Source organism: Hemicordylus capensis, chromosome 4, assembly GCF_027244095.1.
Source record: "Hemicordylus capensis ecotype Gifberg chromosome 4, rHemCap1.1.pri, whole genome shotgun sequence".
NCBI classification, from domain to species: domain Eukaryota; kingdom Metazoa; phylum Chordata; class Lepidosauria; order Squamata; family Cordylidae; genus Hemicordylus; species Hemicordylus capensis.
Genome location: NC_069660.1, coordinates 100,319,550 through 100,341,144, shown reverse-complemented (window position 1 = coordinate 100,341,144; position 21,595 = coordinate 100,319,550). Strand labels below are relative to the sequence as shown.

The 21,595-nt window shown below is 42.9% G+C and overlaps 1 protein-coding gene across 2 annotated transcripts; it reads left to right on the top strand.

Annotated features, from left to right (window-relative positions):
- Positions 1-2,646: 2,646 nt before the first annotated feature.
- On the top strand, positions 2,647-20,675 carry LOC128324567 (cytochrome P450 2J2-like). 2 transcript variants are annotated; one of them, XM_053249286.1, is made up of 9 exons: positions 2,665-3,050; positions 3,230-3,392; positions 8,816-8,965; positions 10,287-10,447; positions 11,998-12,174; positions 12,803-12,938; positions 13,949-14,136; positions 17,466-17,604; positions 20,348-20,675. In XM_053249286.1, exons 1-9 carry the CDS (start codon positions 2,850-2,852, stop codon positions 20,521-20,523), a joined length of 1,491 nt encoding a protein of 496 aa, XP_053105261.1. In that variant the 5' UTR covers positions 2,665-2,849; the 3' UTR covers positions 20,524-20,675. The 2 variants fall into 2 exon arrangements, with proteins under 2 accessions (XP_053105262.1, XP_053105261.1); XM_053249287.1 differs by lacking the exon at positions 17,466-17,604 and having other exon boundaries at positions 2,647-3,050.
- The last annotated feature ends 920 nt before the right edge of the window (positions 20,676-21,595 follow it).

Here is a 21,595-nt window from a genome sequence, read left to right as displayed (position 1 = left end):
AGGTTCCCCCCCCCCTTTCCCCATTTTTGGTGAAAAGTATAGAACTTAGCTGCTCAGAAATCCTTGCTGGGGGCGGCTTTTAAACTCATCCCAGAGTATACAAACCCACCATACCATTTATGTGGATGGGGGAGACACTGGGTTCAGGCACAGACCTTTAAACCCATTCAGAATTCCTGGGCTTGGTCCTACGTTGCACCATATGCAGATCTGCGGGTGCGGGGATGCATGGGAGAGGGCAGCTCTGGTTTTCAGCTGCCCATAGACAGCAGGATCACACTTAGGGGCACGAGCATGGGTGCACATGTCCACATGGGCGGATGGGCAAACAGGGTGCATGCTATGACAACAACTTGGCAGCAGTCATTAGGACTAGGAAAGCAATCACAGAGGTACCTGTCCCCATGACTTTCCTCCACACAACAACCTGTGTCTATTTAGAGCCCCAACGGCCTTTCACTCTTGTGAGAGAATGGTCCATGGAAGAATGGGACGTTTTGACACTGCACATGGTTAGAGATTGTGCTCAGAATTTCTTTTCCCTCCCCTCTGATGGTTCTTCTCATATGGTATGTAGGGTTGTCCCTATACACTCTGGCACTCTCTTGAGCGATCACAGTCTGCACTGGTTTGGCTTCCATCCTTATCACATGGGAGGAATCACTCCTTTCACTGGGGAAATGCTGACCCTGCTGCCCATCCCTGGGGAGCTAACATTCCCCCTCCTCCTGGATAAGGGGCTGCCCCCCACCCCTTCACCAACCTTTCAGTTAAAAAAATAAAACTTGGGTGATCAATAATCCCTGCTTTGGGCTGCCTTTTAAACCTGGCAAAGCACCCCCCCCCAAAAAAAAAATCATTTGTGTGGATGTGGGAGACACCAGTCTCAGGGACCGATCTTTAACCTCATTCAAAATTCCCAGGTCAGGTTTGGTATATGCAGAACTCCCAGTATGGGGATTTCCAGGAGAGAGAAGCCCTGGCTTTCAGCATCCCCAGGACAGCATTGTTTAAAAAAATAGAACTTTCCTGCTCCAGAACAACTTTTGGGAGCAGATCCCTGGCACCACCACCCTGTAAGTGTTCCCTTCCTGGCACTGTGATGGGGTGCTCTGCTTATGTAGCCACCGGGAGTGTTTGTGTTTGTGAACATACTTCACTGTCGCTTGCTTCCTGGGCAGCAAAGTACTTGGTGTCCGTCCTGTCATTCGGTCCCCTTTCCCTTCTGCTTTCCGGGGGGGGGGGGGAGTGAGGGACAGCCTGGGAAAAGGGATGCTGTGTGACTGTGCCACTCAAAAGGATGACACTCCTTGAGTGGGATATGGCAGCATCTCTGTTGCTGGGCAACTCTATAGCTGCATGGGTGACAGAAGAGGCAGGGCTGGTTTGCCTACAGGCAGCCAGCGATAAGTGCCACTTGCATAGAGCTGCCACTTCGGTGGGCAGATCTACACCACTGCCTCTATGATTGCAGTTTGAAAATTGGCACAAAACCACAGTTATGGTGGCATCCAGAGTCCAACGTAATGCCTCCTCAGCCAAACCTCAGGTCTCGGTGGTGAACCTTTGTGCAAAATGAAGGTTCAACTTGAAGTTTGCTGAGGCAAACCAGAGGTAACTTTTGTCCTGTAACCATTGTTTCGCGTGCTCGGATGTCCTGGAGTTCAAACCAGTGTTCCATTTAACTCTGGTTTGGTGTAACGTATGAATCCAACCACACAGCCTAATGCAATCTGATGCACTGCAAGCACCTTTCTAAATGAGAGGGTTTGTTGTGATAGGATCAGTGGGTTCATGTGCTTAGTTTTATTTAAAGTGACAGAAGGCTGTGTAAACACTCCAGCATCAACAACAATACCACCACCCACTTTCCTCTCCACCCACCGTGACTGCCTGCTGGGGAGAGCCAAGCACACCGGGCTGGCGGCTGGGGAGAATAGAAGCTGCCATCATCACTGCCAGGCTTTTCAAACCCACACCACTTTTTCCTCAACCCCACCACTTGCTGCCCAACTACTGGAAATTTCCATTACAACTAGAACATGTTTGATCTTTGGGAATAAGAAGTAAATTAGTAACTAGACAGAGCACAGGGAACATGGACTTTGGGATCTAAGCAGATTGCTTCCAATTTGCTAATTGGCCCGCTATGTGAACCGCGGAAACCCATTGACAGTGTTTACATAGTAACCTAATGCACAAAAAACCTCCTCACTTATTCAACAAAGCAAAAAAGGAGTGTTTTTTATTCTATCTTTTCCACAGATTTGAGGGTTATTTGTGGTAGAAAAGTGTGGAATGGTACGAACATCATTTATACGGGCAGAAAAGTTCTCCGTGGAAATCAACATTGAAGTTGGTGCCATTTACCATTTAGAAAGTCTCTGATGCGCCCTCCGATCCCCGTCTCATCTCTCCCCTGCCTGCATCCAATCAGACCATGCCTTACCGGAGCAAGCCAAAGAACCCCCAAAGGGAGCAAGGACAGAGGCAGGCAGACACATGCTGCCCACTTGTCTCTGAGGCAGCCCCACTTTTTAGCTCTCAGGGTTGTGTGCAGGCAGGGGGTCTTCTAGAGCAGAGACGAAAACCACCTGAGAGACTTGACTTGTGATTGGACACTCTCCTGGTGGATCATCACTGTTTTTGTATATACCTTTGTCTGATATCGGCCTTCCTGAGGGGAGGGATAATTGACAGATATGTTTGAAATGCTTAGTGACTCAGCAGTTAGGTTTCAGGTTTCACTCTGTACAGAAGTAGGTTGACTCTGCCAAGCTGTTGTATCTGCTCTCTTTGCTTAGAGTGTGCCACTCATTCTACCTACGCAAAGCTAGCAGGTGCCCAAGATGCTGCTCCAGCTGCTAAATGTCCTCTGGGAGGCCGCGTCTCTACGTGTGTTCTTGGTGTTTCTGGCTACGTTCCTGCTCATTGCTGACTGCATGAAAAGAAGACGTCCAAGGGATTTTCCACCAGGCCCTGTGCCCCTTCCGTTCCTAGGCAACCTGCTCAGTTTCAATTTCCGGAAGCTTCATATTAATTTAAAAAAGGTAAAATTTGCAGGTACACATATTTCTGGTTTGATCCAGAAATAACTGCCATCATATTTACATGATATGAACTAAGAGCCTTGCTTGATCACACCCGTCCTCGATGAAGACATACTACTGAGCAGACAAACTAATAAAGAATTAATACATCTCTTTTGTGCTCATCCTTCTCCCTTCAGTTTGCAGAAAAATATGGCAATATCTACAGCATACAGTTTGGAAATCAGTGGATCGTGATTACAAATGGATTGCAGTTGGTGAAAGAAGCCCTTGTCCATCAGGGTGAAAATTTTCAAGATCGTGCACATTCTCCTTTTGCCACTGAACTCTTTGGGACATTTGGTGAGCTTCATTCTTTTCCCTTCAATTACCTTTCTGATGTGTGAAAATAAAGCAGATCTGCTCCTGAAAACTAATAGATTATTATGCAAAACATTTATTATAATAAGTGGTGCTTATATTGATTTGAACATGTGTATCAAACAGATTGGCTGTTGCAGTTGAAGTGTGCAAGATTTCCTGGGAATTGTATGGATACTTGTGATTTATAAGCAATAGAATGTTTAGGACTTATAATGGCAGAAGGTTGAAAATGCTCCTCATCTTAATTCTACTGGCATGACTGTGCCATTATAATTTGATCAAGGTATAATTTGAACAGTATGATGTGTATCAAGGAAACTGGCTATTACTCAGTGGGGGGAAAAACATGTTGCTGTGAAAGGTATAAAACACCTCATAATTATTTGTCTGTAGTGATGGAATAATAGTGGCAGCTGATAGGCACTTCCAGACCATGTATATGCTCCTGTAGCTACTCCTGAGCCCCTAATTCCCCAACCCACTGCTGAATAATTTCCTTGGTCTATATAGACAGCTGTGAAAACTGGTCGAAGAAATGAACCAACTCTCTTTAAATTTACAGCAGCTTCCCTATCTGGTAACCTGGAGGAAACTGTCTGAAAATATCAACTAGCACAAAATCCTACTGTGGCAGATACGATGCTTTTGATTAGAAGACCTAAGTGCCTGCTGTACACTTTATCTTGACAGGGTTTTCTTCAAAATGGACACCTGTGGTATTAGGCTAGGCTGATCCCAGGATAATCCATAATCCAAGTGAAAAAGATGAGATTCGTCTCTCCTCTAATGTCTCTTTATTTGGTCATTAGGTCAAGGCACATTATTTCCGGAAATGTTACATGCAAAATAGAAAACTCAAGCATTGACATGATGTCAGGGTACAAACATTCAAGAAGAGGTTTCATTTCAAAAGGCAGTGGCAGTAGCGGCAGCAGTAGCAAAACCCAAAAGATGTTAAGGATGCAAAAAGCAAGCTGCAAAATGACAAAGCTTCTCTCCTCCCAATTCAACAAGCTCTGGTGTGAATGACCTAATTGTTTTGACAAGGAGGGCCCAAGTGAAGGCCATGGAGGAGTGTGAAACAACAAGTGCTGGTTTCAGCAAAAAAAAATGGGGTGGGGGAACTTTGCTGCTTTCTGACACTAAGCCCGCTATCAGATATAGCATTGCCAGGTTTTGCGCAGCAGTGTCCCAAATACATCGGACACTGGATGGTGGCAGGTCCTACCAGCTATAGCTTAGTCCCTGGTGTTCCAGCATAGTTCCAACACACTCACCACTCGCCAACTCAGTGCACCTCATGATAGACTTGCACTCTACCAGCCCTTCAGATCTATGGCCCCATACTTTCACTGCATTATAAACAATATAGTTTTTATAGATTCTATCATTTGTATACCCCTGCACTCTTATAGCTTCATAGTCTTGCTGTTTTTCAGTTTTATCACTAATGCCTTTTATGCTTCCTATGCCTTTTTATGCTTCTATGGCCCCATACCCTTACAGTTTGTTTTTACAGCTTTTTATAACCTTTATACTTATTGTTATTATATAACAATTTTATAACTTTATAACTGCATTACTTCTAGTCTAGTATTTGCAGTTTTGCAGTTTATCCTTATGCCTTTTATGCCTATTATGCAACCCAATTACTGGTTGTAAACAACTGTCCCTTGTGCTTTATGCTGATCTTTGACGGTAATAGATTTGATTTGATTATTTGCAAAGGTGGGGTTTGTTTGTTTGTTTGTTTGTTTGTTTGTTTGTTTGGCTTTTGAGTTGCATCAGAATTATCAAGTATATATGAGTGAAGTTTTATACTCCTGAGCATTAGTGGTACAACACATTGGTTTACAATTTATTTATTATTACCCACCATTTCCTCTCCCAAACCAAGGTATACAAGGAGCTGGTTCAAACAATACTGGCCCCAGCACATGCAAAAGAGTAGGGTGTGTGCCGAGAGCAGCTGTGGGGGTTTTGTCCATGAATGTCCCAATGCCCTCCTGCTGTGCCCCTTGATAGCGTATGGGGGCTGTTCGTCTCAGTGGTCCATGAACACACATCAAAATCCTGTTCAAACATTCCCACATCTCCTTAAAATAGCCCATGGGCACTTGCTTTGTGCTACTTTCAGTAGAAGCAGTGGAAGTGGCACAAAGCAAGTGTCCAAGGAGATCTGCAACAGCCCCACCTCCATAAGACCCCATTCTTATATATGCAGCAGCCCGAGGCAACACCGAGGTTAGGCTGTGCAGAATGTTGGCCAGACTGTTCCTGCTGTAGTGTTATATAGTGTTATGTATCACATCTATTCTTCAGGTATATTTGATGGAAGTTTGTTTTCAAAAGAGAAAAAGAAGTTAAAACCAAAGAAGAGCCCTTTTCCTGTGTGTTGGAAAGCTGTGGGCAGGGATATCCCAGAGACTGCTTTCCTAATCCTAGGGACAGCAGCCACGGTGCCATGCAAACAAGCCTCCTGCCTGGCCGTCTGCACCCATGCACAGGAGTGCATGGAGTGCCATCACCTGCGGCCCTTGTAGTTGACTCTGTTGCCTCAGAGATGGAAGAGAATAGTACCCTCTCCCGTGATTCCCCACACCCGTTTATCTGCATATGGCAAACCCAGAATTTTTTGGACACCAAGGAGATTTTTGGGATCTCCTTGGACACTTGCTCCTTGGATACTTGTGCAAATGCACAGTCCCATTGGTGCACTCCATGGATGCATCCCCAGCATTCTTTGCCCTTCGCCATTTGTATATACCATTCTAGCACATGTAGATTCTCCCTCCCCTCCCACAATGAAGGTAGAATTCCACCCCCTCCCTCCAGGTCCAAAAACCATTGGGGAATTTGTGCTTGTGTGGTGCTTTCAGAGTGCATGGCTATTGGGCGGGGGGGGAGGTGCCATGGCTGGAAGACAAAGTTCTGGCATTGTAGGGCATTTAAAAGGCTTTCAGTGCCCTTTCCTTATCAAGGGCATGCAGAGTGCTCCAAAACGCACAATCGTACTTGGTACGCCCCTTTTAGATAGTGGCCAATTGCAGCTGAACCACTGACGCGGTGACACTTTGCCCACAGTCTGGCCATGGAGCTGGCTGGGATCAGCCTTGGAGGCCAAGCAGCAGCGAGAGCCTACCATCTCCCTCAACTGGAGTTTAGGGATGTGCATGGAACCGGCTGGCTCGGTTTGGACCAGATTCGAACTAGAATGGGCCAGTTCAGTCTGGCACCCCCTTGAACACCCCACCCCGGCTTAGTTCAGTCTGGGGGTGGGGTGGGGTTTGCAAACCTTTTCAATAAAAATAAATATATATATATATACTTTTACTTCCCTCTGGGGAGTTGCTGGAGGTGGTGGGGGAGGGACTACAGAGGTTCCCCCTCCCCCGTTGGCCTGCTCTTCACCTGTTCGGGTGCTCTTCAGCCAGTTTTTGGCCTTCACCCAGCAGCCCGGTGGCCATTTTGGAGGCCGCACACTGTGCTTCTGTGTGGCTCAGGCATGCAGAGGCACAGTGCACAGGTGCGCAGCCTCCAAAATGGCTGCTACCCCACTGGGTAAAGGCTGAAAACTGGCCGAAGAGCATCTGAACAGGCGAAGAGCTGGTTGCCGGCTCGAGGGGGGCATATCGAAGGCAGATGGGGGGGACCTCCGCGGACCCGCCTCCCACCTCCAGCAACTCCCTGGAGGGGAGTAAAGGTAATTTTTCTTAACTAAATGGTCCGCGAGCCCCAGGGGTGTTCGGTCCAGGGTCAGACTGAACAGGGGGTGGTTTGGTTCAACCCCAAGCCATCGAACCAAACCGATTCGACATCAGACTGGCTCAACGTTGAGCCAGTTTGCTCACCCCTACAGGAGTTTGGCTGGCCACCGTTTGGTGAATGTCTGTGACACGTTTAGTGAATGTCTGCGGCATAAATTGGTGTTAATAAGAATTGGAACCCCATCCATGATTAACTGCAGTTAATCGTTACATCTAAATGCGGCCTATGTAATATTTCCCAGGCCAGTTAGCTTCTCGTGTACCATTTAAAATTAATTTTGGGTCCATGCAAAAAATTCAGCTTCTCCTTTCACATTATTGCATTTTGAAGAGTTCATCTTTATCTGTTCATGGCATATTTGTGATGGGCCTCACTGCTTTCAACTCTCCTCCAACATCGGATGGATTTTTCCACCTAATTATGGACTTTTATTCTTTGGATGTTGGAATACTCTACATTTATGTATAGCTTTAATATAGTTTGTGCATTATTATTGTTTATACTCTCATATATGTTTTTGTTTATAGTTATTTATCTTGTAATTTATGTTTCTTATATTTATAGTAAGTGTATTGATATTCTATATTATTCTTTGTGACTTAGAATCCAAAAAATCCATTTTGAGCACGTTTAATATGTCTTAATATGTTTTATTAGTTCTCCACTGTATTTTTCTTCCCTTTTACACATTTTTTTCATTTACGAATTCTTTTCCCCCAGCTGAAAAGGCAAGTCCTTGGCTTCCAGGAAAGATGGAGGTAGCCATGGTGGTAGGCAGGTGCTTTGCAATTCCATGCAGTTTTAATAGTTATTCCTTTCTTCTGGAAGTGCTCTGTGGCTTCCAAAGAAATGTCCCTGAGGATTGCACAGCCCTCAGGGACATGCTTTTGGAAGTCAGAGAATGCTTCTAGAGGCAGGGAAGGTCAGCGAAAAATGCATGGAATTGCAAAGTGCCTGCCTTCCATCATTGTTACCTCTGCCTTTGGATCCCCAGAATCCAAAGATGTGGCTTTTCTGCTGGGGAAGGAGGCAGAAAAATTGGCAGGTACCCTGAGGTGCCCGTGCAAATTGCAGGAGAGGCTGTGTTAAGGGCAGCCTCTTGCTGTGAGGACTGAGTACCTGAAGCAAGCTTCATCACATTATTAGTTCAGATGTGAGTTGATGCACACAAAAGCTCAACCAGTTTTTAGGTCAAATGTAGGGACTTCCTTGAAACTCTAAACACAATGTGAATTACTTGCAATAACCATATATAGAATTAGACTATATTTGTAGAACACTCGTGAACTCAATCTTAAGACTGTTACAGATTGAAGACTTTGGATTTTTTCTATGATGTCCAACTTTTTCTCCCTTTCTCTTGTTTTGCATAACAACCATCCTGAAGTAGTCTGGAGAACTTGATTGCTTGCTCATAACTCTATACTTTGTTAGTCCCAATCATAGATATTCTACTATGGCTTTTGGATACTTTCCCCTAATGAATCAACTCAACTATCTACAATTTTTGGTAGGCTTTTCAAATGTGTCCCAAGTAATGAAGCAGAATAGCCTAAAAGAGAAGAAAGCCTTTGTTTGCCATTTTAAAAGACATGTCACATATACTTATCTCTGAAATAACCCTTCCCACCCAGGATTGGTCCACTCTAATGGAGACAGCTGGAAGCAACAAAGACGATTTGCCTTAACAACTCTAAGGAACTTTGGTCTGGGGAAGAAAAGTTTAGAAGAACGAATACAGGATGAGAGCAGATACCTTAGTGATGCAATTGATGATGAGAAAGGTAAGAATGGGAGCCAACAGCAACTGGCTTAGGCTTCTACTTTGCAACTCAAAAATACATTAGCTTGGAAATGTAGTAAAATACATTTCTGAATGGATCTCACCCTCATTAAAGGCATGTCAGCAAAAAGCTCCACACACACTTTGGTGTGCAGGACCTTCTGCTGACATTGCATCTTTGCTAGCAGGGGCTCCTGAACACCGCAGGTGCCCCCCAAGACTTCTTAACTGGAATGGTGATAATCATGACTGCACCAGGACAGAACAAAAGAAAGGAGTAGAGAGATTGGGGTGTCTGGAGAACATCTGCTGACATCAAAGGTCATGTGGGAACCTCTGCTTGCATAGAGATCTGTTCATACTCAGATGCCCACCAATGGGCCCAAAGCTGCTGAATCAGGGTTGATGGGAAGTAGGTGCTCTGATGATCTGTGCACATTTATGCACGATTGCATGTTCTGCTGTTACTACTGTTATCATTACTGCTGTTATTGCATTCAGGACATGAAGTGGGTCATTGACTGTAATAAAGATTTGATTTGATTTGATCTGTGCTGATTTTGTTCACAATAACAGACAAAATCAGAGGTGGAATCTAGATTTGTGAGATAGTCATTCTGGAATATTGGTGTATTTGTCAATTCCATCTCTGATGACAATAACTATTGACAGTTTCTCATGCCATTCTTGCAAAAAAAATGCTGCTTCTCCAGTTTGTTTTGGAAGATATCTTATTTGAATACATAGAGATTAACAGATGCTAAACATACACATAGATGCTAAAAGGCTATGCCTGCAGCTGTGCAATTTTCATTAAAAAGGTGCTAACGTAAAGTGTGCCATTGAGTCAGTGTCAACTCCTGGCGACCACAGAGCCCTGTGGCTGTTTTTTAATAGAATACAGGAGGTGTTTACCATCACCATCTCCCTCGCAGTATGAAATGCTGCCTTTCAGAATCTTCCTGTATTGCTGCTGCTGCCCAATATAGGTGTTTCCCATAGTCTGGGAAACATACCAGCGTGGATTTGAACAGCAACTTCTGGCTTGCTAATCAAGTCATTTCCCCACTGCGCCATTAGGTGGCTACTCAGGCTATAATGCACGTTCATATTCAAGACATCCATCCTCCTGCTGCACAGTAATCCCTGCCTAAATTATGATGAGGGTAAGTGCCAGCTTGAAGATAACAATATATTGAATGTCTTTGGCATTCCTGTTCCTATGGAACGGAACCTGGTGTACATAATACATGCTTGTTGCTTTTCCCCCACATTCTAGCTTTGCAATCTAATTCTCTTCCTCTGCCTTTTTCTTTCTCCAGGGCAGCCATTTAACCCTCACTTTCAGATTAATAATGCTGTTTCAAATATCATCTGTTCCATCATTTTTGGGGATCGCTTTGAGTACCACGACAGTCGTTTCCGGAAGCTATTGCACTTAATTGATGAGATACTAATTGTGCAGAGAAGCAGCTGGACCCAGGTAGAGCTTCTCTGAGATCTTGTGTTAGACTGGACAGATCTTTTTTGGCCCCCCATTCATACTGACTGTTCATCCACACCCTTCAGGTCCTCAGGTTCTTCCAGTTCTCTTTTCTCTGTTTCATGACTTTCCATATAGGCATCTTTTCTAACTCCATCACTTTTTAAAAGTTGCTGAACACATGTTTTTAATGAGCTCTACACATTTCAGAAACAGCATGTATTACTGGCTTCTTAAGACTTACAAGATAAAGGCATGTTTAAATACTCCTTATCCAATAAACCTCGTGTTTAAATACTTGTAGGGGGAAAATTAGTACCTTGGAGAGATGGCTAGTTTCCAATCCTCTAGTTGACATATTAGCTTTCTACAGGCAGGGAGCTGGGGTTTGTTTCTACATTCAGGATAAAGGCATGAACATTATTTCTGACCCCTAACTGTATTTCTAATGCCACTCTGACTGGACTCGGGTTTTATCTCGATAGAGGCCAGAGCTTGGTATCTAATACTAATAAACTAGGCAAGAATTAACTTAATGCCCTCTGGTCTCCTTCCCTTATTATTATTGGATAGGCACTGCTCAAGTTGGTGGGAGAACTGTGTTAGGAAACTCCGTATCTATGGTCTTTGGCCTGAGGCAATCCTCTCTGTGGGATTGGACAGGGCCAAAGAAGTTATCAAATGAAGAATCTAGGATATTGAGCTTCAGAATGACCTGTCAAGGACATCTAAGACAGGATGCTTAGTGGTGTGATGATAACTCACCCAGCAGATTATTTATTCCTTCCCGAAACATAGATGGGCCTTCTCGAGGGCCTGTATGAATGCCCTCACTGGAACTATTAGCTGGTAGATGCCACAGAATTCCAATTAAGCAGAGATATTGCCCCTGTAACTCAGATGAGATCGAGGCAAAGGTTAATTGACACTGTTTTACATAACCTGCCAGGACGATCAGACAAATTTTATGTCAAATATATGCTAATAGATGTGATTTCATCAATTACTCTCACAGTTGCGAAATTCAGTTATTCTGCAATACAACTTCAATGCACTCTGCTTGCTAATGGTTAGATCCAAAGTACAGATGTGTTATTAATATGGCTATTAAATTATACCTTTGTTCTGGTATTGGTCAAAGACAGTAATAAAGACTGACTGATTGAAGATAAAGGCATATTTAAATTCTCCTCATTCAAGAAACTTCATGTTTAAATACTTTTTGTAGTGGGGGGATTTCCTGGATGTTGAAAATTAGTACCTCGGGGAGATAGATAGTTTACAATCATTTTCTTTGCCTTTCTTTTCTTTTTTCTTTTTTCTTTCTATGGGCAGGGAGATGGGATTTGTTTTTACATTGGGAACCTACAAACATATGACACCTCTTCCTCTTGCCCCTGCTGAAATTCTACTAGAATGCTTATATAACATGTAAGAGGCCAAGAATATCTTTTCCTTCCACTGGTGGTGCAGTTGTTGCATCAGACTTTTTAGAAGCTCTGTGTCTTCAACCCCAATGCATGATATGATTTTTATTTTTATTTCCTCAGGTGTTCAGTACATTTCCAACCTTAATGAAATGCTTGCCAGGACCTCTTAAGACATTGTTTAAAAGCTGGAGAAAAGTAAAGTCCTTTGTAAGAGAAATTATTGAAAAGCACAAAGAAGAGTTGAATCCATCTGAAACAAGAGACTTCATTGATGCTTATCTCAAAGAAATGGCCAAGGTAACAGACCAATCTGAACAAACTAGTTTCTTAATGTTTAGAAGATGGCAGGGACACAAGCTAAAACACCAGAATGAGCCAATTGATTTCTCTAATAGCCTTCAGTGGCTTACCTCAGCATCATTGTCATTGATCCAGATGAAATTATTCAAACTTGAAGGGAGCATGTGACTGGGTTTGTGTTTGTATGGGGGTGTCAACTATGATATTATTTTTGCAAGGCGTGATGAGCCACAATTTCTCTACTTCTCTGTCATGCATCAGAGTACTCAAACAGTTGACAGGCCAACAGATATCATCCTGTAGAGATATCGTATGATCTACAATTACCTTCCCTTTCTATCTAAGCATACTTTCTGTGGACTTTCGAAAGCAGATCAGAAATCACTGGAAGTCCTTCCTTGTTAAATGAAACCTTTTGGTTATGTGTAATGCCAGCATAAGGAATTCCTAAAACTGCTGACATGATCCAGCTGTAGCAGTCTTCGAGATTTGGGAACAGATACTGACAAAGACTTGAGTCCTAAGAGGATCACCTGGCAGATAAGGGCTGATTTTGGGAACTGAGGAAGAAATTTTCATGACAGCTTGCCCACTGATGCATTTTCATTATTTATTATTATTTCAGGAGGATGCTGGTTCTAGTTTCCATGAAGAAAACCTCTTATTTTCAACACTCGATCTGTTTTTTGCTGGGACAGAAACAACTTCCACAACTTTGCGCTGGGCTTTGCTGTACATGGCATTTTATCCAGAAATTCAAGGTAGAAATGTAGTGGTCGCTCTTCCAACTTTCATTATTTTATGGTTCCAGTGCCGTGCTTTATTAGAGTGGCCCTGAGGATTGCAAATATAGGTTCCCTCCCTCTGGAACAAGGAGTCCTTTGGAGGCACCCCTTGAACTCCAATTTTCGCCCTACTGATAGTTGTAAGGAAATAATCCCATGACAAGAGTAGAAGTGATTCTATAACTCAAGAATAGAAGTGTGACTATGTGAATTCCTTCCCTGATTGGTCTCCGGATGTTTTCCAAAGTGATGCTAAAAGCACCTTGAAGTCTTTCATGCAACACATCTGGATGTTTTTAATGTGATATGTCGATCCGATGGGATATATATATTTTCTAATCAAGGTGGGTATCTTGTTTGAATTTTAAGTGCAGGAAACGCATATATAAATATTAGCATCATTTTGAAAATATCCTTAGATTTTCTTGTTTGCACCTGATGAGCAATGGGACTATCAGGATGAACCTGAGAGTTCATCTCAGCTTTCATGGCCCTTTTTTGTGCTATTCTGTTTTCCACAAGTTAAATTAAAACCAGAGTTTAAAGAATACTGATTATATATATATATATTTAAGAACAACAAAAATCTTGTGATGTAGGGGTATTCATTCCCATGTTAAATTTACTTAAGTCTCCTTCACCACAAGTCTTCCCTGCTCTTCAGAGGCCATACACTTTGGTTGACAAATCTGCCTGCCTTGCTGTTGATGCATCTCTTCTAATAAAATACATCTGGGAATGTGAAATGTGATGTATCTGTTGATTTAGTAGAGGAGTACTTAATATGAAGCAATGGTGTCTTTGCACTTATCCTGATATGGAAAGTTCCAAGCTGTCTTAGGCAAATGAAAATTGAGTGACGGGTATGTATTTGTGTTAGCAAATGCCACATTCATCGTCTAATGTTCCTCTGAGAAGCCTGGCTTTCTAGACCATTCAGAGAATCTGTTTCTTGTACTGATAGCAAATATTCCTTTCTTTTATAGCAAGAGTTCAAGCTGAAATAGACTCTGTGATTGGCCAATCTCGCCAGCCATCAATGGATGACAGGGACAGCATGCCCTATACTAATGCAGTTGTGCACGAAATTCAAAGAATGGGGAACCTTTTGCCTTTGAATGTGCCCCGGATGACAACTAATGATACAACACTGGCTGGATTTCGAGTGCCCAAAGTAAAATCTTAAGGGAATATCTTTCTTATTTTTGTTTTTCTTCTCTAGAGATGCCAAATCATGGGTCCAAATACTGAGCTGCACCATACTTTTTAAGTTGTTATAAGTAGGGCCCTGCAACAAAATGCTGCAGTATAAACCTGATGTGCATGTGGTACTTCAGCCAGTGGCTGAGCATGGCGAAGAAACAAAAGTAAACAAAAAGATAAGAGTCCCTACTCTAAGTTCAGTCCTACTTTAAATGCACATTTTATTCTTTTTGTTTTCTTGGTGTATTCATGAGGAAACATGCTTGTGCTCAGTCCCAACACCTTCTCATTCAACTCAAAAGTTACAAAAGTTAATGGCTAGTGAGGGGTCAGTTTAATGTTTTTGTCAATATTTACTGATGTTTTAGGAAGGCAAAGGGATTGTGGAACAGGTTACATCTAATAGTGAATGTTGTTTCTTTCATCTGTGAGCATATACTTGCTCTCTTCAGATGTTCAAGGCAAGCCCAAGCAGTGCTCACGCTTTCAGTGGTGAAAATGAGAGGAAGTCCCTCCACCCCACTATTACTCATCCCATCCTGCGCTTATGGTGCTGTTCTTCTGGAGCCAGTGGCATCATAAGCGTGTTCACCAGTGGTATTGTGAGCTGCAACCTCGATTGATCAAGGCTGCAGCTCACAGAATCGTGGATGAACAGACAGCAGGTTAACACAAACCAAATGTTTAAATGTGTCAGACCTCTTCACCTTCACCCTCAGAAACATTAAGGTGTGGAATGGCTGATGAGAAAACTCAAGAATTTTAGACTCCTTTCGCCCTCAGAAGCAGAAGGCATTGTCACTGTCTTGAGGGACTATTCTTTCAGCTGAGAAATTTCCTGTTCTTTTTGTACAGGCTTTCCTTCCTGCACCTTACAACCGAGTTCCATAAACTCCGCCCTCCTGCTTGACAGTTAACTGCACTCTGAGCTCACAAACATTATGTCCTATTGACTTACATGGGGGATGAATTGGATATTTTGGCTAACTTAGGTTTTTTAATTCAGATTTTTATAAAAGACTGATGTATCTGCAGATCAACTCGAGTCTGCAAAGATGATATAAGATAGATGATATAAGATGGAGAGCCAGCGTGGTATATTGGTTAGAGTGCTGGACTACAACCATGGAGACCCGAGTTCAAATCCCCATTCAGCCATGATACTAGCTGGGTGACTCTGGGCCAGTCACTTCTCTCTCAGCATAACCTGCTTCGCAGGGTTGTTGTGAGGAGAAGCCTAAGCATGTAGTACACCGCTCTGGGCTCCTTGGAGGAAGAGCGGGATATAAATGTAATAATAATAATAATAATATAAGGTTGGTGAGGGAAAGAGTATGCAGTCAATTATAGATCTAGACCTCTCACAGGCTGACATACTGCACAGAGCACGGCTGATGAAGTGTGGGGTGCATGTGCTCAATCCATCCTCCACCCAACTGAATCCACACTGTGCTACAAAGCTCAGCATCACAATAGAACATGAGCTATTGTTTCAATCTCACCAGTGCCACAACAGCATTTTTGCTGTGCAACAGGTATATGCTGACTTCTACCTTCCATTAATGCCAAAGGGAAGGCATTGAAATGAGCCCTAGAAAATGCCCAGTGATATTTGGAGTATGTCAAAGATGAAAGATAGGGTACTGGTGTGATTATAGAGGATTTCCTTGATATCTTATAGAAGCTAGGCAGCAGACTTATATCATTCTGCTGTTCAATGCCCTTTATACATGGTTGAATAATTTCCTTTGACTGTTCATGACCCAAGGAAAGTAGAAAATCAGGATAAAGACCATAGAAAAACAACTTATCCTCTATATCCCTCTGCCAGGCAGATTGGAAATTATTCACCAATATCAATGGTGTCAGGCCTACAGGAGTAAAGTAAGCTTAATTAAGCTTAAGCAAGAAATTAATGATGGCCATCCAAATTCTGGCTTCTATTATAATCAAACCTGCTTCCAGACTTAGAAAATATTGGCATTATAAAGGGGGCTCTTAAAAATCCAAATAGGACCCTCTCAAGTAGATCAAATTATCACAAGGGCCTGATTGCACACTGTACAGGAGTTGTGCTAAAGATTCCCCCAAAAGCAATTTGATAGCTGCAGGAAGGAAATGTCTTCCCTGGACATGATGAAATCTCAAAACAGCAATAGCACTTCTCTGAGCTGACAATACTTAGCAGCATACTTGGCCTGTGCAGTTCTTTCCTCATTGGTCTGAAAAACAACGCCTAAATATTGGAAACATTTTACTTGCTCAATAAGTTGGTTATTAATATACCATTTAAAATTTTGGCCTAGAAGAAAAAGCATGATTTTCATTTTAGAATAATTTATAACTAGGTGGTCTTTCTTACAATATTGTGCAAAAGACTTAAGAGCTTGGCTTAGGCCAATTTGATACTGCAATAAAATACAATACAATAAGCAGAAGTCTCTCTGCTAACTTAGAGGCATGAAGATCAAATCCTTGCAGTTGCTTAACTAAATAATTTATAGATAGAGATATAAACACAGATATAGATAGAGCCAAAAAGTGCCAGAACCCATCCTGTCTAACACCCGTATAAGTGGGAATGGAGTTAAGACAATTGACGGATTAAATTATGTCTGACTCTAACAGATGTTTTATCATAAAGTTTATACATTAATAACAACAAACATTTATCAATTGTTGAGTTTTTTAGCTTTGCCCCCAAAGACTCTCTTGATATTGAGTCAAAGGCCACCCTGAAATCAACAAATGCTGCCAAGAAGGACTTTTTAGAAAAGCTGCAAGAATATTTATAATGTTTATGTAGTTTATAATTTTATAGAAAGCCCATATCACTCTTGATCTGCAGAAGGCTGGTGGGTGGAGGAGTATGACTTTTTGGATGCTTCAAACATTGGTTACTTCTATTGGTTCGAGTCAATTGGTAGGTCCAAAACCTGAGAGTAACTTTCATTTCCCACACCTAACTCTTAAATCTAAACATTCCCATATTTTGAAACTATTTTAAAATAATATGGGAACCTGTGTCTTTATATAACACACCTCAGAATCTAGTAATGTCTTTATTAGGACCAACCAAAATGTCACAAACTCTTCAGCAGCTAACTTTCAAAGTCTCCAGAACTCATCAGGCTGGAGGGTAAGAAAAGCAAAAGACAGTGGAGCTATGCCAGGTGAAATGGGCCTTAATGTGGATAGAAATGGACTTTGATCTGGGAGATTAAGTACTACAGGTCATTGAACTAAGAATTCACTGAGGTTATAATGTACTCTCTTCCTTGCTTCTTCTTCTTTTGCCAGGGAACAGTTTTTATAGGCTGCTTGTCATCAGTGTTGTTTGACAAGGACGAGTGGGAAACTCCTGATGTCTTTAATCCTGGTCATTTCTTAGAAAATGGTCAGTTCAAGAAGCAGGAAGCATTCATGCCCTTCTCTGCAGGTAAAAGTGAATTGATTGGTAAAAAGTGAATTTACCAACTGACTGTGCAAAGACTTAAGAACATAATATAAGAACAGCCCTGCTGGATCAGGCCCAGGGCCCATCTAGTCCAGCATCCTATTTCGCACAGTGGCCCACCAGATGCTGCTGGAAGCCACAGGCAGGAGTTGAGGGCATGCCCTCTCTCCTGCTGTTACTCCCCTGTAACTGGTACTCAGAGGCATCCTGCCTTTGAGGCTGGAGGTAGCCTATAGCCCTCCAACTAGTAGCTGTTGATAGATCTCTCCTCCGTGAAGTTATCCAAACCCTTCTTAAAACCATCCAGGTTGTTGGCTGTCACCACATCTTGTGGCAGAGAATTCCACAAGTTGATTATGTGTTTTGTGAAAAAGTACTTCCGTTCGTTGGTCCTAAATTTCCTGGCAATCAATTTCATGGGATGACACCTGGTTCTAGTGTTATGTGAGAGGCAGAAGAATTTCTCTCTATCTACTTTCTCCACACCATGCATGATTTTATAGACCTCTATCATGTCTCCCCGCAGTCGTCTTTTTTCTAAACTAAAAAGCCCCAGGTATTGTAGCCTTGCCTCATAAGAAAAGTACTCTAGGCCCCTGATCATCTTGGTTGCCCTCTTCTGCACCTTTTCCAGTTCTACAATGTCCTTTTTTAGATGTGGTGATCAGAATCGTATGCAGTACTCCAAGTGTGGTCGCACTATAGTTTTATATAAGGGCATTATAATATTAGCCATTTTATTTTCAATCCCCTTAAAATACTTAAAATACTTCCCCCTGCTTCCAGTGTGTCTGGAACATCTTCTTCTATTTGATGTTTGGTAATGCCAGTTTGGATCTGGGAAGGTCCTGGTACTGGCTATCTGATGCAAGAAAACCTTTTCCACTAGACACCTTGACTAAGGCAAAATGTTGCATTGGGACAGCATTTCTGCTTGCAGCAGCCAGAACAGCTCTCCCATGAGTTTGGGGACCTGAGGCTGCCCCTCATGGAAGCACTGGCCATCAAGTTTACAGCACTTCACTCAAATGGCATATTAACCATGGATGGGCAAGCTGGAGGGGGTGAGTGACAGCACCAGGTTGGGACTTCCTGTTTACTTCTAGTGCTTTAACTGTGAGCGGAGCTTCATGTTAAATGCTAAATGTCACATTAAATGGGGCTTGCATCTCTTCATTCTGTTCTATCACAGTACAGGCCTGTCAAATGTATGGAACTGCTGATAGGAAGTATACAGCTGTATCTGTTTAAGTGTATACTGCATATTCATTGTATAGATTTATGAAAAGGCAAAAGAGAGATCTGGACCTGGCTTGGTTGGTCAATAGGAGAAGTTGTGCCCACCTCCTTCCCTCCAACCCTGTGCTGCTGGGAAGGGGCGACAGTGGGAGGGAACTGAGGCTGCTGTGCACCTAAAAAAGGGTGGTTGGGCAGCATTTTTTGCTCAGCCTCAAGTGTGTTCTTGAGCTGGCACTGGCAGCTGAGGAACAAAACCCTTTTCTAGTCCTTCAGTGTGTCCTCTTTAACTTCTCATGAACAGCAGGGGAAAAGGGATGGAGAATAGGGCAGAGACCAGCACCAGATTCCCAGACACAGCAGGAAGGACTGGGCAAGACAGGTAATGGACCAGGACTTATTTAGCAACAGGAAGGGAACTGGCAATGGCTGAGTTGTGCGAATGTATGGAGAGCAGACCATGGCGGTCTGGCAAGATTTCAAGACAAGCCCAATGGCATGAGGCCATTGGGCCTTGACATTTCAAAATCATTTAAATCACTGCCTTAATCAGCAAGACACATGAGGCTGAAAGAGGAGCAATCCTTTTTCCAAGTCCCATTCATATGTATTTTGCTGAGTCTAGCAGACATTTCAAACTGTTGTAAGATACATGTTTTGGATTTGTTAGTAGAGGTGTGCAGGCACCACTTTTGGGGCGGGGTGAGAGGCATCTTTCAAAGTAAATGAGAAGGCCTTTGCCAGTACCGAGGAGTTACCTGCAACAGCGATGCACCCTGCAGCAGTCCATGCAGCAGTGGCGCAGATCAACTACAGCCCTCTCTGGCCTCCACTCATGTGCAGAGGCCATTTGTGTGGTCAGCAAATGGGTGGAGGTCAGTGAGTGCTGGAGCGGCACCGTGCAAGCTGCTGGGGGAGTGCCGCTGCTTCCTGGTACCGTTAAGGACCTTTTCATTTACTTTGAAAGATGCCTCTCGCCGCCTCCCCAGCACTGCCCTCATCCCTCTTGTCCCCGAACCAGTTTGCTTCAGGACAGGTTCAGTTCAGCTCGATTCCAGACCGGTCCCCCTTCCTGAAGGGCAGTCCGGTTCGCAATTGAACCACTTGAAATGGCCCAATTTGCAACAGACTGGTTTGCTGCAAACTGTTCCTGCTCAACTCTGTTTGTCAGTTCCAAGTACAAACGTATCATTGGAAGCAGTTCTGACTAAACAGTGGTTTTGTTCTCCTGTATGTGGTTTCCAAACACATGCAAAATCTATATCTGTGGTTTTCACATACTGTATGATCCATAAAAACCCTCTCACTTTAGGAATAACGTCGTGAATGAAGTGCCTAAAGACTAAAAGTGGCATTTAGCTCTCTCTTTTAGAAAGATTAAAATATTCTCTTGAGACTGTGGAGTGGTTTTGCTTCTGCAATAACTTGTCATAAAAGCACTTTAGCAAAAGCCCTCACCTAACACAGCCATTTTCTCCCTCTTTTCTAGGAAAGCGAGTTTGTCTTGGAGAGCAGTTGGCTAGGATGGAACTTTTTCTTTTCTTCACTGCCTTATTCCAGAAGTTCACTTTCCAGGCTCCAAAAGATGTGACATTAAGCCTTGAACCCATGAATGGATTTATCTTGGTACCACAATCCTATAAGATATGTGCACTTCCTCGCTAGAGGAAACAATTTCTGTTAGTGCTTTTCAAAGAATCAGGGTTTGTTACCAATATTTCTTCTCATATTCTGTATGGCCCAGTGTTGAACCAATATCAGCAGCCATTGGAAGATCTGACTTAATGGGAAAAGGCACAATAAAATCTTCACCAATCCTTGAAATGTGCAATTCAATTTGTGCGTGAATCAATTTGCAATGAATTGGGGATGATTTGTGGATTTGCCCGTGAATTGAATCACCCCTTAAATGATGGGGATGATCTGAGGGCCAATTGAATCACCCCTGGTTTGTTGCAAATTGATTCACATGATGGTAGCCATTTTGTCTGTGTCAAATTGCTGGTTGGTTTTGTTGGCATTCAAATCAAGTGTTGGAAGTTGCTGTGTCTCCATTGGCTGGGGGGGCAGAGCAGGGGGGGAACTAAAGGTGTGATATTCAAAATGTATATGAGGTTGCTTCGAGGCAGAGAGGGCCACCTCCTCCACCCCTTTCACTCACATGACTTCCAGGCTTTGTTCTTGCACACTGACTTTACTACCAGTCCTTCTAGCCAGCCCATTTGCCTTCCAGGTATAGCAGCAGCAACAAAAATACATGGTAAAGGGGTTGTGCAGAGGAACAGGTAGAGAACTCCTGGAATTTTCCGACAGTAGGCTTTACTGCAAAGCTTTACTGTGAGTTCAAATTTGCCCCCTAAAGACATAAAAAATGATTTTTTTTCAACCCTGGACATAAATTGGGCTCCGTTCCAATGGGCAATGAAAAACCCAAATCGTGTGTGAAGTGATCCACAATAACTTACACAGATTTCAGTGCAAATCCGGCAATTGTGCAAACACACACCCTCCATTCTGGCTGAGAAGTAAAGCCCCATCTTGCATTTCTCCCATGCAAAAAGAGTATTTGGCTTTTATTAAACACGTTAAAGGGGTTGTGCAGAGGAGCAGGGAGAGAACACCTGTGCAAAAATAGAACTGGGTTTTATTTTATTGTATTTAAAAATGCATCCACAGTGGATGGGATCCTTTTACCCTGGGTTATTTGAAGGAAAAGGGGAGAAGGGATCATGTTGGT